A 14,247-nucleotide genomic window follows, 5' to 3' on the forward strand; every position below is an offset into this window, starting at 1 on the left:
TACCTGGGGCTACGTCAGGGTGGAGTGCTCTTGGCATGTCTGTCTCTTGGAATGAAACCGCACATAAGAGATTTATAGTAGCCGTGTGTTGGCACTGTGCTAGTCCTTTCTGAAAAATAATGCTTTGGCTTTTCAAGATGCTCAGTGGTTTTTTTTTGAAGTAGGTGTGCATCCTGAAACTTAAAATATCTGGAGTTATTTTTACAGCAATTCTGTGTTGAGTATAACCACTCTTCAAAAATACAGACTACAGTTTGGAGACGAAAAATGTCACAATTGTAGAAAGGCGTCTAGAAAGTTAGGCGTCTACTGTTGATTTCACAGAAATGTAAGATGATTAAGGTTGGAAGGAATCTCTGGTGGTCACAGGGACATGTAGAGACAATTGCCTGGGAGTATGCCACATGACTTTGAAATATCTCCAAGAATGAAGACCCCACAACCGAAGTGATGTTATGACCTTGCTTGGAGTCCTTTCATGGTTTATTTGGCTAAAGAAAAAAAGATTTAACTCTGTTACTCAAAAAGTCACTACTGGTGTGTGAACTAAAAGTTCATGTAAGATGTCTTGTGGTTTTTTTTTGTTTGTTTGTTTTGGTTTGGTGTTTTTTGTTTGTTTGATTTGTGGGTTTTTTTGTTTGTTTTTTTGGGTTTTTTTGTGTGGTTTTTTTTGTTTGTTTGTTTGTTTTTTGGTTTTTGTTTTTGGGTTTTTTTTTTTTTAGTAGGGACTGGATTCTAAGGATTTGTTTGTTTCCCTTGCTTGCAGAAAGGCTTATGTAATTTATTTCCTAATGTAACCTGCTTAGTAGCTATGCACATAATAAATATTCCAGAGATCTACCTGGGATCTTTTAATTATTTGTTTGAGCTTAAGGGTATAATGTTGCCCCCTCCTCCCCCTTTCTCCTCCCCCTTTTTTCAAACTTAATTAGAAAATAAGCAGATTTTTTTTGAACATTTGAAAAATATATTGTCAATCTAATGTTTGCTGCAACAGCAGATGGGTATGCTGACATTATGGTTGATGATGATCTAAAGAAAAAAACCAAGGTACTGTAATCTGGACAACAATGCATGTCAGAAAGGAAGTGAATGATAAGGATAATGGTTAAGCCTGCAAGTATTGGGGCAATTGGGCTCATGTTAGGCCTTTCATATGGTACTTGTTTATACTTAGAGTGGACATGTAAAACTTCTGGAATTTCCAACTACATCTTTTGTTTTCTTTCAGATAGTAAATCTTATAGAAGAAACTGGACACTTTCATATCACAAATACAACCTTTGACTTTGATCTTTGTTCACTGGACAAAACCACAGTCCGTAAACTACAGAGTTATCTGGAAACATCTGGAACCTCCTGAGGATTCAGCATATGGCTGTGTCAAAAACTGTTCTTTAAATGATGTATGCAGAATGATGTGACCAAAATGGAGGGGGAAAAAAAAAACCAAAAACCTCTTCAGCTTTTATTTTTCCTTAAAGCCAGTCTCTTGATAAGGGAGAGCAAAAGTGACCAGACTCAGAGGACCACTCTTCTTAAGAAGAAAATGCTCTGGAAGAGTTTGCCTGGATAGCCTTGAAAAACAAACACAGAAAAACAAACAAAATACTTGTTCTTAATGAATGTGTATGATATCATGTATCTCTCTCTGTGGTGTTCAAGTCCACAAGATGAGTGCATGTTCAACACACTGCCTTACTACATAACTGATCTATTTATTATTGCATACATGTATCCTAAAGTCAATGAGTCACTGAGTGACACTACCAGATACTGCAAGTAGTGGAGTCCCTTTTATGCTCTTTTGATGCAGTACTTTCACAAGCTTAGTAACCTTATTCACATTAAAATGCAACTTCTTGCTATCTTCCTTTAGTCAATTAAAACACTACAGTCTTGATTCCAACTCTGCAGTTCTGGGAAACAAGATACAAACTTGGCGACCAAGCAGTGGTCCTGTATTTCATTTCCTGTCTATCACAGTAGGTTGGACCACAGCAAGCTGGACTGCAGGTCCTTGATTCTGTCCACTTACTGATATTGACCATGGTTAAAAAGTTCACCAAATAGGTTCATACGACTTGCTGTCTAGCCTCAGTGAATAAACCAATAAGACTTTTAACAAAAAATGCTATGTATACTGTCCTGTATCTGGCAACTGTTGCAGTCTACATTTTTGTGTCCATTTAAATGTTGCAAAATTAAATATATATTAGAGTGAAGGTGTTCTGCAGGAGCTCATGATAAAAGAAAAAGTACTGGTCCTGTCTTTAAAGAACATGTTGTAGAAAATTCTTAATTTGGAGCTATTTATTACTTTGAGTTTCAACACTCTTCTGCTGTGTGTGACTCCTACCATAAAACTTCTTGCATAACATTTTTGTTCGTTCATATAGTATATGATCTGCTTAGTTTGTTTTGGGGATTTTTTTTTTCTGATGTAGTTTGTTTTTTTACAACTGCTAAATTAAAATCTTTTATTTGAAAAGAAAAAAATATGTTGTTATACAGTTAAATAAATACATGTATGATATCATTTGTATGTGTGTGTTTATATATACACGTGTACCACACCTGTGTATATATATATATATACATACACACATACATGCACATATGCTTTATAAACTTTGCAGATTTTGGTATCTGTTTGATAACCTTATTGTGTTTCCAGAAGAATTTCTTGTCTATAAAAATGAGTATTCTTTCATACCATCCATTATTTCTTGAAATCAGGATCCTTGTTTTTATACATGATCAAATGAGAGGATGTATACTCAGTTTCACATCAATGCTTCATGCTCTCATATTGCTGATGGTTTCTTGATGAAATCATTGCCTTTATATGAAAAATTCAAATTCCTAAATGACAAGAGAAAATAATAATTTTAAAAATACTTCTGGATGCAAAGGTTTATTCAGGTTTACCAGACTGATAAATGTATCTTGTTGCTAGACAGGCCAGTATGTCATGTGTATGCTTATTATGCCACATGTAGTCTCTATGTGTAGAGCTAAACAGTAGTATCTTTATGACTTACTGTTTCACGTGCACAGTTCGTGCAGCACTGAAAAACTATTGGGGTTATTTCTTATTCAGATGGTAAATCTTAATACTGTTTCTTTAAGTCCAAAGAAATTTTACACTTTACTCTTTTTGAAAGGGCATGATACATATTGGATTGGGGGGCTTTTTTCTTATTTAAAATGTTGTTTGATCAAACTCTGCAGGAAGTCCTCCTAAGGCTTCTGAAGAATAAGTGTACTTTTTCAGTAATGTTATGACTCTTATTGATGATTGGCATGAAGCATACTTGAAGCATTATGTTGTTCTTTTAAGTCCATGTCTTAATGTGCAATTGGGGAGGGGATGGAGGACTGGGAGTGTAATGTTAACTTTACTATTGACAGAAGGCAGGTGACGATGGGGAAGGGAAAAGGGTGCATGTAAAGGGGATAAACTTCAATTTTTATTGATTGTTTTATATAAAAAATGTTTGGTAATCTAAAAGCAACCTTAAAAACCTTTGGTCTAGAAATGTGTGTTCAACTTTCCTGTCTTCTAGTTATAACAGATGTATATGGAAATTTGTCCATTTAGACTTTTCTAACTAAGTCTTGTGGTAAAGACTCACTGAGTTTCAGAAGGGGATACTTCTAGTACGACTATTGCACTGTTTTTTTAGAAATGGTGAAATGAATCATTTTACCCTTAAAATACCAGATAAGCTTTATTGTACACTGAGAACAGGGGTAGAGGAAAGGAGAAACTAGGTGAATAGACATAAAAAGGAGATGACATCAATTATAGTATCAAATCAGTGCTGAATTTCATGCAAACTGTGGATGATCCTTAAACTCTTAAATTTTTTAATTCAGTGAGAGAGAGAAAATAGATTGTTGGTGTCAATGTGTGTGTTGACTTTTTCACAAAACTCTGGAGAGTGACTACGTTTTGATCTAAATTTTAAAGTTAGCTATTTTCATCTAATTCTGTATGGAAACAAAATAAATCTATGTTCACCTAATTTCAGACATTCATATTTCTCTTAAAGGAAAAACAAGAAGATACCCTTCCAAGTCTTTAACATCTATGAGCATTGATCTTTGGGATGGGTTAAAGTGTTTTGGCAACGAATGTTTTGAAGTCTTACTTAGAATAAAGCTGTTTAAAACTGTTATGTAAGAGAATTTGGACCAGACAGAGTTTAGCAGTAAATTCCAATATCTAGAGTAATTCTCAGCATGAGTCGCTGTTACTAGAGCAGTAGTTGTATCCAGTAGCAGACAGTTTTCTCACTAGAAACTCTCCTCCTCAGAAAATGGATGTCCAATTGGATAGACAATTTAATTTTTTTTTTTTTTTTTTTTTACAAATTCTAATAAGCTGAGAGCCTTTACAAAACTTTCAGTATAATCTAAATTTGAAGGCCATCTTAGTCCATGCTAAAGAAAAAGAGCTAGAAAGGAGGAAGGGGCCTCCTTTCCTCCTCTCATAAACCGAAGTGAAGAGAGTCTTCCAAGGTAAAACTAAATCTGTGCTCAGTCTTCAGCCTTTGGACTGTAAGAAATGGTTGATCATTTCTCTCTCTCTTCATTGGTTTGGTGTTTTTAGGAAAAGTCTGTGCTTTCAATTTCAGAAACAAAATGCACACAGTACAGTGCATTTGAAGAGCCCAGTATATTTCTATTAAAGTTTGTTTTAGTCTCTGGGAAGGAAATTACAAGTTCTTGGGTTTTGCCTGGCCCATTGTTCTTCTTTCCCATTCTCACAGTGAAATAAAGTACTTCCACAATCTAGTTTGAGTCCTTGGTCCTTACTTGGTATAATCTTCCTTTCCTAGAAGCTATATCAGTGTTTTGGGGGTCTCTTGAATGACCCATTGGTTCCAAGACCTGTCACTTAGTTTGGGAAAACTGTAGAATTGCCTGAAATGAAAACTGCCTCATTCATTTGGTTTTCTTGTATGCATTATCTTACTCCACACAGTAGAATGTAGTGTACACCAGGATGCTGCTCTATACACTATGGAGCCTTACTGCTGAGCATAAAAGCCTTACTAACAGATTACAGGGACTAAAAGACATATATCTGCAGTGCTTTTGTGCATGCTTGGAAGTTAATTAGTGCATTAATGCTGCTAAACCAATGACATTTACAAGGCTGGCTCTGTGTCTGGACAGATAAATTAACATCAAAGCACGCTCACTGTAAGGGCCTTGCATTTGATTGAGCAGCAAGTAATGCTACTGTGACTAGACAGGAAAGAGAAATATTACCACAGTGAGAACAAAGCCCTGGGGTGAGGGGTGGAGTGGGGAGAAGAAAAAAAGGTGTTAAGAAGAGATGCAGTAGTATAACTGCCTTGGTTTGCTACTGTAAAATCTGCAGTTGTTGGTGAGTAGAGACAGAGAGAGATGGAGATTGCAGCAACATAAAAAAAATTTAAGGTGTATTATTGTTTGGGATGTTAATGTCTGTTTTGCATTTGTTTCAGTATTTCATCTGACTTAAATTCTGTTTTACTTCAGCCAGGCTGATTGTACTGCGAAGTGGTAATCTTGCATTTTTCATTTACTTTAATTTTTCCAGTCTTGAAATTTGAGTGAAGTCAAATGTAAGCCTGTGAATGCAGCAGATGTATTTGTATTATCATTCTGCATAATTCTGACTGGAAGTAACCATTTCCTGAATCTTCCATCAAATGGATTATGCATTTTCATATGTTCCTTTAGGGAGCTCATGCTCTAAAGCTGCAAATTCTGTAAGTAAACATCACCCTTCTCATCACAGCAAGGAATAAATTATTAACTTTTATCATTGCTCAGAGAGAGACAGCATGCAACATCCGAGTCCTATTTAGGAAAGAGTGGGTTTGTGAAGGTGTCAGATACAGCTTTTTAATAAGATCTAGAAATAAAGCCATCTCTTTTCAGAAGGACAGGAAATACTTGCTTAAAATATTTCTACTCTGATAATGCTGGGGTTTTCCTACAATTACATTCCTCTTTCAAATCTTTAAGCATCTAATAGCCAGTGGCTACATACAAACCATTAAAGAATCAAAGGAATTGAAAATACAAGCAAGTTTGTATTCAAATCCTGACTGTGCAAGGAGTGAGGTCATAATGCTGATACTGCTTTTGGTGCAGGGCAGACATTCCTAGCACATGTGGTTTGTGTATCCTCATCTGAGTGGGTGGTCTAGAAAATGGTGCAAAATGCCGCGGGTGGGCTTAGTTTTTGAGTGGTGCAGAGGAAACATTCATTATATGCTTAGCCAGTACCACCCAGGCTATCTAAGATGAAGCAGTTTTCTTTCAATTTTTATGAGCTGCTATGTTTTCACTTTGCCTATGCACCTAAATACTTTAATTCTTTTTTTACAACTCTGTTAGTACCCAACTGTAAGTTCCATGCTAGCTAGGCACCTGGTTAGGTTTGGAGTGGGGTTATTGTGATGTGGCTGTTTCTTTGGGAAGGTTGTAAGACAGAAGTGAGTTACAGTAGCAACTCCTTTATTATTGTTACTATTTTCTGCTTCTAACAAGTATAAGCCTCTGAAATATTTACTCTCAAAAATTGTCTTGCATGTAAGAAAAAGTTAATACTTTTTTCATTAGTGTCAGGTTTTGTTAGCACTGTGTATAGTAAGTGGATGAATTAGGAATACGCTTCTGTGAAAGTAGATACATCTAAAATCAAGATGTGGCCTGACGGTCTTTTGGACCACTATAATCAGAGCAGCTTAGAAATGCTTTTGTTGTTGTAGAAATGCGTGAATCTCAGCCTGTGTATAAAGGGAAATAGTGTTTAAGATTCTCAATTAATTTTCAACTATCTCTTGCCTAAGGTTCCTCACAACTTATGTAAAAACTTAATTGAGTGCCAGCTGAGACTTTGTGCTAAACACCCCTTTCTCTTTGCATTGTCACAGCTATGAGAATAGGTTGCTGCAAGAGGCACTTCCTATTGTCTTGTAACTATGGGACAGAATTCTGCAGGGCCTTGGTTTAAGTTGTTTGGTATAAGTTTAATTATGTTCATAATTAACCATGATGCTGGTTGCTCAGATGAATTTGCTTTATCCTTTACTCTTTTGTGGTTACAGATTAATATCTGCAGGTGGACTGCTGGGGGAGGAAGCAGTTCTCTCTCCATCAATGCAATGTTTTCTCTCATTCCTGATTCACATTCTAAAGATAGTGACTCTAACAATAAAATATCAAGCTCAAGCTCTTCCCATAAGAATGTCATGCATTAAACATTTGCAGAACCTTTGGTGGCCTAAATCAATCCTGGATTTACGGTTTCTTCTTCAAAAGGATTTAAAGCAAGGAAAGCGAGATTGACTCTACTTCACAAAATTTTTGAGGTTAGAGAGATCATCTGGTCCAATTCCATGGTTTCTCCTTGAGAGTCCCATTGAGCTTTTGCCAGATTCTTTGGGAAGCTCTTTGTTCCCAGGAACTGCGTGTTCAAGTAAACTAAATGTAGTTTTGAGCATCCAGGCATACTTTTACAAGCCTTATGTCACTGTTCCTTTAAGAATAGGCTTTTCTTCTTCCTGGATAAATAGTTTCTGTCCAAGGACAAAAGCTGGTACAGATCTCCCTCTATTCACTGGAAATGGAAGTCATTTTAAAGTAGCCTTTGAACAATTTTGACTGCCTTACAGTCCAAATGTACTTGGTTAGCTCTGGATTTTACACTAATCATAATTTTTCTTCTTATGTATTTAATAATGCACATAGTATATCACAGAATCATAGATTGGTTTCTGATGGAAGAGACTGCTAAAAGTTACCTGGTTCCAACCTCCCTGTCCTGGCTAGAGACACCTTCAACTAGACCAGATTGCTCAGAGCTCCAATCTGGCCTTGAACATCTCCAGGAATGGGGCATCCATAACTTCTCAAGGCAACCTCTTTGACTGCCTCACTACCCTTACTTTCAAGAATTTATTCCTAAAATCTAATCCTACCCCTTTTCAGTTCAAAACCATTACCTCCTGTACTATGCCTATAGGACCTGGTAAAATAGTTTTCTCTGTCTTTCAAATAAGCCCCCTTCAGTTATGGGAAGATTGCAATGGGGTCTCCCCTTCTCCAGGCAGAACAACATCAACTCTCTCAGACTGTCTTCAATAGGAGAGGTGCTTCAGATCTCTGGCCATTTTCAATGGCCCTCTCTAGACCTGTCCTGTGCTGCAGGCCTCAAGTCTCACCAGTCTGTCAATGTTTTTCCTGTAGGTAAAGCATAATTTCTTATGTGGTCTGAATAGAGAGAAGAGGGATGATCCATTGTTCTTGCATACTACACAGCTGTCACCTGTTCCGTCTGCTACCTGGCCATTCAGCCAGAGCTGCTCCCCAGACCCAGTCTGCAGCACTCTGCCATCCATAGCAGACCTCAACATTTGTCCTTGTTAAATTTCACGGGATCACTGTTATCCCCTGCGGCGTGGGTTTTTGCTCTCCCCGGCTGCACGCGGCTCTTGGGAGCCCGGCTGTGGCGTAGCTTCCACGTGCTACCGGGGTTTGCTGCCGCGGGTTCCCGGACACGGCTCCGTGTCTCGGGTGCGTGGGCTGGCCAACCGCTGTTACCGTGCGCTAGGGACCCGGCAAAGAGGAAGGAATTTGTCCATTTACTCCGTGCTCGGCAGGAACGGTTTATTGGTCACGTGGCGCGGTTCGATGGAAAGACGCGACCGCTCCCGGCACTCGCATGGGAGAAAATGGCGTCTGACTGCCGGCGGGATAGGGCTTTATAGAGGGGCGGGGCGAGAGGATCCACGGCCTGCCGCCCAATAGGGGCGGCTGCCGTGGCGATGATGTCAGCAACCGCGACCAACCAGAGAGCCCCGTAGGGGCGGGCGCCGATCCAGAGCGGGCTGAGCGGGATCGTGTGGCCAGCACGGGGTTTCCCGGGGCCGGACGGCAGAGTGGTTACAGGAGCAGCACAGGGGTAAGAGCCGGCAGCAGGCAACATGGGGGCAGAAACCGCGGGGGGGGGAACAACGCGGGGGAAACGCGGGATTACAGAACTTGACTTATTTTAACATAAATTAAAAACCCTAATCTAAACCCAAACTCCGGGATGCAACATCTCCCCGCTTAATAAAATATAAAAAGAAAGCAGTGGTGTTGATGCAGTCTCTCAAGCGGTGGCCTCTTCTCCCAGCTTCTTCTGCTGCTGCAACTGCGGTGACTGCTACGCAGGTGGAGAGGGCCTGGAGATGGTGCTGGGGCTGGTTCTTCTTAGGGTGTTCAGGGATAGGGAAACTGGGACAACTTTATTACAAACACAGGAACTGGGGGTGTAACTGGGCTGAGGTAGCTGTAAGGGAAGCATTGGTTAGGGAGAGGTAGAATCTTTTCCTTCTTTGCGGCGTCTGCGATTGGATGCAACCCCTAGGTTGGTGGGATCACAGGTTGCATCCACTGGCACTGTATCACTCTGACTCACTGACTGCTCTGCTGTGTAGGGTTTAACATGCCTCCTGGGGATCCACCTGACTCCTGAAGGCGTAGACACGCAGGCGTATCCCCGTCCCCAAGTCAAAAGTGGAAATGGACCCTGGATTTCTTTAGAGTCCGGATCCCTCACTAACACTGGAGGCTGCTCCTCTGGCTGGAGCTCCTGATGTTTTTTGAAATGTCTCAGGGCTGGCGGTTCTGGTCTGTCAAAGGAACAGTTTAGGAAATTGATGGTAAACAATGCTTTACAGATCCTCTCGTGCGGTGACAGCACTCGCACATCCTTTCGCTGCTTTTTGAGGACTTGCTTTAGAGTCTGGTGGGTTCTCTCTATTATGGCCTGGCCGGTGGGGGAGTGGGGAATCCCGGTCTTATGCTGAACCCCCCAAACTTGCAGGAAGTTGCGGAACACTTTGGAAGTATAGGCTGGACCATTGTCTGTTTTAATCGTGGTTGGGACCCCTAAGGTGGCAAAGGCCTGGACAAGATGTTTCCTGACGTCTGCGGCCCTTTCTCCTATGTGTGCTGAAGCAAAAACTGCCCCTGAGAAGGTGTCCACAGTTACATGGACATTCTTGAGCTTACTGAACTCAGGGACTTTGGTGACATCCATTTGCCACACCTCACAACTGCGGAGACCTCTGGGATTCACACCTGCTCCCAGTGTTGGTAAAGCTGCCTCCTGACAGTTGGGGCATGAGGCCACAATTTCTCTGGCTTGGTCACGCCGCAGATTAAACTGGCGTACCAGCCCCGGGGCATTCTGATGGAACTGCTGGTGGCTCAGCTTGGCCTGCTCGACTATGCTCGGCTGGCCTCCTAGGAGTACTGGGGCTGCCAGGGCGTCTGCTCTGCGGTTCCCTTCGGCAATAAAGCCTGGGAGATCCGTGTGTGATCTCACATGTACCACATAAAAGGGATGCTCACGGTTAGAAACCAGGTGTACTAATTTTGAGAGCAACCCAAAGATGACCTGATTTGGCACCTCTTTTACAACTGCATGTTCAGCTCTAGACACTGCTCCAGCTACGTATGCCGAATCTGTTACCAAATTAAACGGCTGTTCAAACCTCTCAAAAGCTCTCACTACAGCATCTAACTCAGCCACCTGTGGGGAACCTTCTACTACCTTAATATCTGATTCCCACACCTGAGTCTCTGGGTCCCTCCAAGTTACCACTGACTTGTGGGACTTCCCTGACCCGTCCGTGAATACTGTTAGTGCTCGGAGGGGTTTTTTGCTCTGTAATTCTTTGGGTAACAATTTGAATTCAGTATTGAACAAATAATGGCCAGGATGTCCGATCTTAATTTGGCCTGAGAAGCTGTCTAGAGCGAACTGCAAGTTCTCATTCTGCCTTAGCAGGTGTTCAAAAGCCTCTTTGGTCATCTTCCCCGTGGATGTTTTGATGGGGAGATGGATACATGTAAAGTCACAGCCAGCTAGTACTTGCAGATGAGCCCTGGCCCGTATTATGAGCTGCGCCATCAGCTCCTGTGGCCTGGTGATACTCTTGGACTGCCTGTGGCCAAGGAACACCCACTCTATTATTAAGAGGGGGTCCCGTTGACCCTTGTCCCACTGAAATATCACACCATACAAATGGGGCAACTCACCTAAGACGATGAATCGGAAAGGCAGCCCTGGTTGGCAGCGGTGGGCCTGCCTGCTCGTGATGGCTTTCTGGACCTTCTCGAGCGCTGCTCTGGCCTCTCGGGTCAGGACTCTCGGGGAACCTAAACCCTCATCCCCCTCCCTTTCTGCTAACAAATCAAAGAGGGGGGATAATTCCCCCGTAGTGAGTCCTAGCCATGGCCTGATCCAATTTAATGATCCGCACAGGCGCTGGAGATCATTCAGCGTCTTGGGGTTATCATTTATCTGTATCTGTTGGGGTCTGATTGTCCGGTTGTTAATTTCCAAGCCCAGATACTTCCAGGGTGGCAGCAACTGTACCTTTTCTTTCTGTAACTCAAATCCGGCCATCGACAAGGCCCTAACAGTGTCCTCCAGTGCTACTTGCAGGATCTCGCTGTCAGGGGCACAAATCAGCACATCATCCATGTAATGATAGAAAATACAGGATGTCCACTTGGCACGCATTGGGGATAGAACCCTAGCGACGTACCACTGGCATATAGTAGGGGAACATTTGAAACCCTGTGGTAGTACCGTCCAGTGGTAGCGCTTCATTGGGGCTTCTCTGTTGATGGAAGGCACAGAGAATGCGAAACGGGGAGCATCATCCGGATGGAGTGGGATTTGGAAGAAACAATCTTTAATGTCAATTACAGCCAAATTGTAATTCTGGGGTAGCAGAGATGGAGATGGCATACCCGGTTGGAGGGAACCCATATCTTGCACTGCCTCATTAATTTTTCTCAAATCGTGGAGGAGTCGCCACTTGTCTCTCCCCGGTTTTTTTATTACAAACACAGGAGAGTTCCAGGGGCTGTTTGTTTCTACAAGGTGTCCTTTTTCTAACTCTTCCTTAACTAATTTGGTGAGCGCCTGCAGCTTTTGCTTACTCAGCGGCCACTGCTCCACCCAGATAGGCTTATCTGTGAGCCATGTTACTTTCTGTGTGGGGCGCTCTTCAGTGGCCGCACCAAAAAATGCTGGGGGACCGGAAATTCCAATTTGGCTCCCCACTGCGACATGGCATCCCTCTCCCATAATGTAAATTTGCAGTCGATCACGAACGGACGCACTGAGGCCAGTAGCCCATTCGGACCCTGAATTTGGACAATGTTTTTGGATTGTCTTGCCGGCTGTGGCCCGCCTAGTCCTAAGACTGGTGTGGCCATGCTTTGCAGCTCCCAGTGTGACGGCCACTTGTGTGGTGGAATGACTGTCACGTCTGCCCCTGTGTCCAACATTCCCTGTAGGTGTACAGATCGCCCCTCGCATTTGAGTTTGCACCATACCAGGGGCTTTTCCTCTCCCAACTTCCCAGCATAACACACAGAGAGCTCCAGGTCATTGCACAGAGCACGAGGAATGGGAATTGCTTGTGCAATTACCTGGCCCTTAGGCAGGAAGAGGGGGGGGTGGACACAGCATGCTGCGAGATAGAAGAGCCTCGGATTGAGGGTGGAGATTACTGGAGGGACTTCTATCTCCAGTGGAGTGCTCTTTGTGTCCCCTACAACGAGGTACCTGCAATTTAAGAGATCTTCCTTTTTCCTGGTCTCACAGCGGCAGATGTGCGATAGAAGCTCTGCATCTGCTATGAAAAACTGCCAGTCCTGGGAACGGAAATGAACAGAGTTAGTGAGTCGGAGTCGATAAGGCTCCCGGTTGTCACTAGTTGAGAGGCAGCCGCTTACTGATGGTACTAGATGGTGCATTGCGGCTCCTCTTGCAGCACCGCGACTTGCCTCATTTTTGTCTGAACGCGCGGCAAGTGCGCGTTCACGGGTCAGTTTTTTTGGACCGCGGGGTTCCCATTCTCCCTCCCCCCTCCCGCAACTCTGGGTAGCGTAGTCCCTAGAAGTGGGCATTGAGCCTGGAAGTGTCCCTCCTGATGGCAATGGTAACACCGGCGTGTGGATGGAAGTCGCTTCAGTGCTGGGATCCTCGAAGGAGCAGCGGCCGAGGCAACTTGCTTGTCCTTTTTCTTTGGAGCCTCCTCCTCTTCCATCAGGTGCGCCTTCAGTGTGCATTCCTCGATGATCTGGCTGAGGGTTGGCGGTGGTGAGGCCGGCATTGACATGATGACTCTTTTGCACATGGCGTTGGCATTCATGTGCACCACTTCCAGGATCATTCCTTCTCGGCGTTCAGGTACTTCTATGCGTCTCTCCACGGCTGCCCGGACCCGATCTACAAAATCTAACATAGGCTCCCCCACGGCTTGCTTGACTGCCGTGTAGGGTATCCCCGGATCCCTGGCGGGCATGCCCAGGAACGCACGCTCTGCTGCATTCCTGGACATGTCCAACACTGCTGTGGGAATTCCCCGAGCTTGCAGTTGCCCCTCACTCCATTCTCCCTCGCCCACAAGATGGTCTAGGGTGATTTGCTCTTCCGCAAAATCCAGGCCATAAGGCCCCTCGTGGATTTCGGGAAGTAGGTCTGCCGCTAGCCTTTTCCACCTCCTCTCCCACAGGTCATATTCAGAAGGGAGAAGCAGGCAGTTGAATAAACGCTTAAGGTCAGCCGGCACTACAGTTTTAGATGTTAAAGTGGCTTTTAGAATCCCTTTAAAAAAAGGACTCTTTCTGCCAAATTTTTGCAAAGTCTTGCAGACCTCTTTGAGGGAATCGTAGGAGAGGGGTGTCCACGCAGGGTTTTCCCCTCCCCTTGTGTAGGGGACTGGAGTGTGGATCGACTGCTCGACTTCATGGACCGGGCTCCGTTGCACCCCCCCTCCTCCCCCCACCCCAGGTCTCCGAGGAGCGGGAGGACGCGGGGGTGGAGCGCGAGGGAGAGGACGGACAGGGCGGGGAGAATCCTCCTCTTCGGAAGGTGGGAAGGAGGCTACTGAGCCCTCCCGGCTGGGAGAGGGCGGGGCTGCTGACGCGGCAGGTAGAACATGCAAGGAGGGAACGCCTACGCGTACCCGAGGAGGGACAGGAGGAGGGGTGGTAACCCGATGCCTAGTGTGGGCAGTTCCCGCGCCCACCGGGAAGCAGGAGGGGGTGGGGTCATAGGGAACAAAGGGAAGAAAGGGATTGTGGGAAGGGGAAGCCTTGCCATGTGGCCGCCCTCCATCTTGGGAAGACAAAGAGATCGACCACGTGGCCTCGGCCTCCTCAGGG

The 14,247-nt window shown here is 43.9% G+C and overlaps 1 protein-coding gene across 4 annotated transcripts in view; it reads left to right on the plus strand.

Moving 5' to 3' along the window:
- MLLT3 (MLLT3 super elongation complex subunit) overlaps positions 1-4,803 on the plus strand; it is a 119,817-nt gene extending 115,014 nt beyond the window's left edge. For 2 of the 4 annotated variants that reach the window (XM_054003842.1, XM_054003838.1), the window contains one exon: positions 1,232-4,803. In XM_054003842.1, the coding sequence (XP_053859817.1) occupies positions 1,232-1,363 (132 nt within the window). In that variant the 3' untranslated portion in view covers positions 1,364-4,803. The remainder of the gene's footprint in view (positions 1-1,231) is intronic. The other 2 variants (XM_054003839.1, XM_054003840.1) reach the window with 2 other exon arrangements.
- Positions 4,804-14,247: the final 9,444 nt, after the last annotated feature.

The sequence above is a fragment of the Vidua macroura genome, chromosome Z (genome assembly GCF_024509145.1).
Source record: "Vidua macroura isolate BioBank_ID:100142 chromosome Z, ASM2450914v1, whole genome shotgun sequence".
Classification (NCBI taxonomy): domain Eukaryota; kingdom Metazoa; phylum Chordata; class Aves; order Passeriformes; family Viduidae; genus Vidua; species Vidua macroura.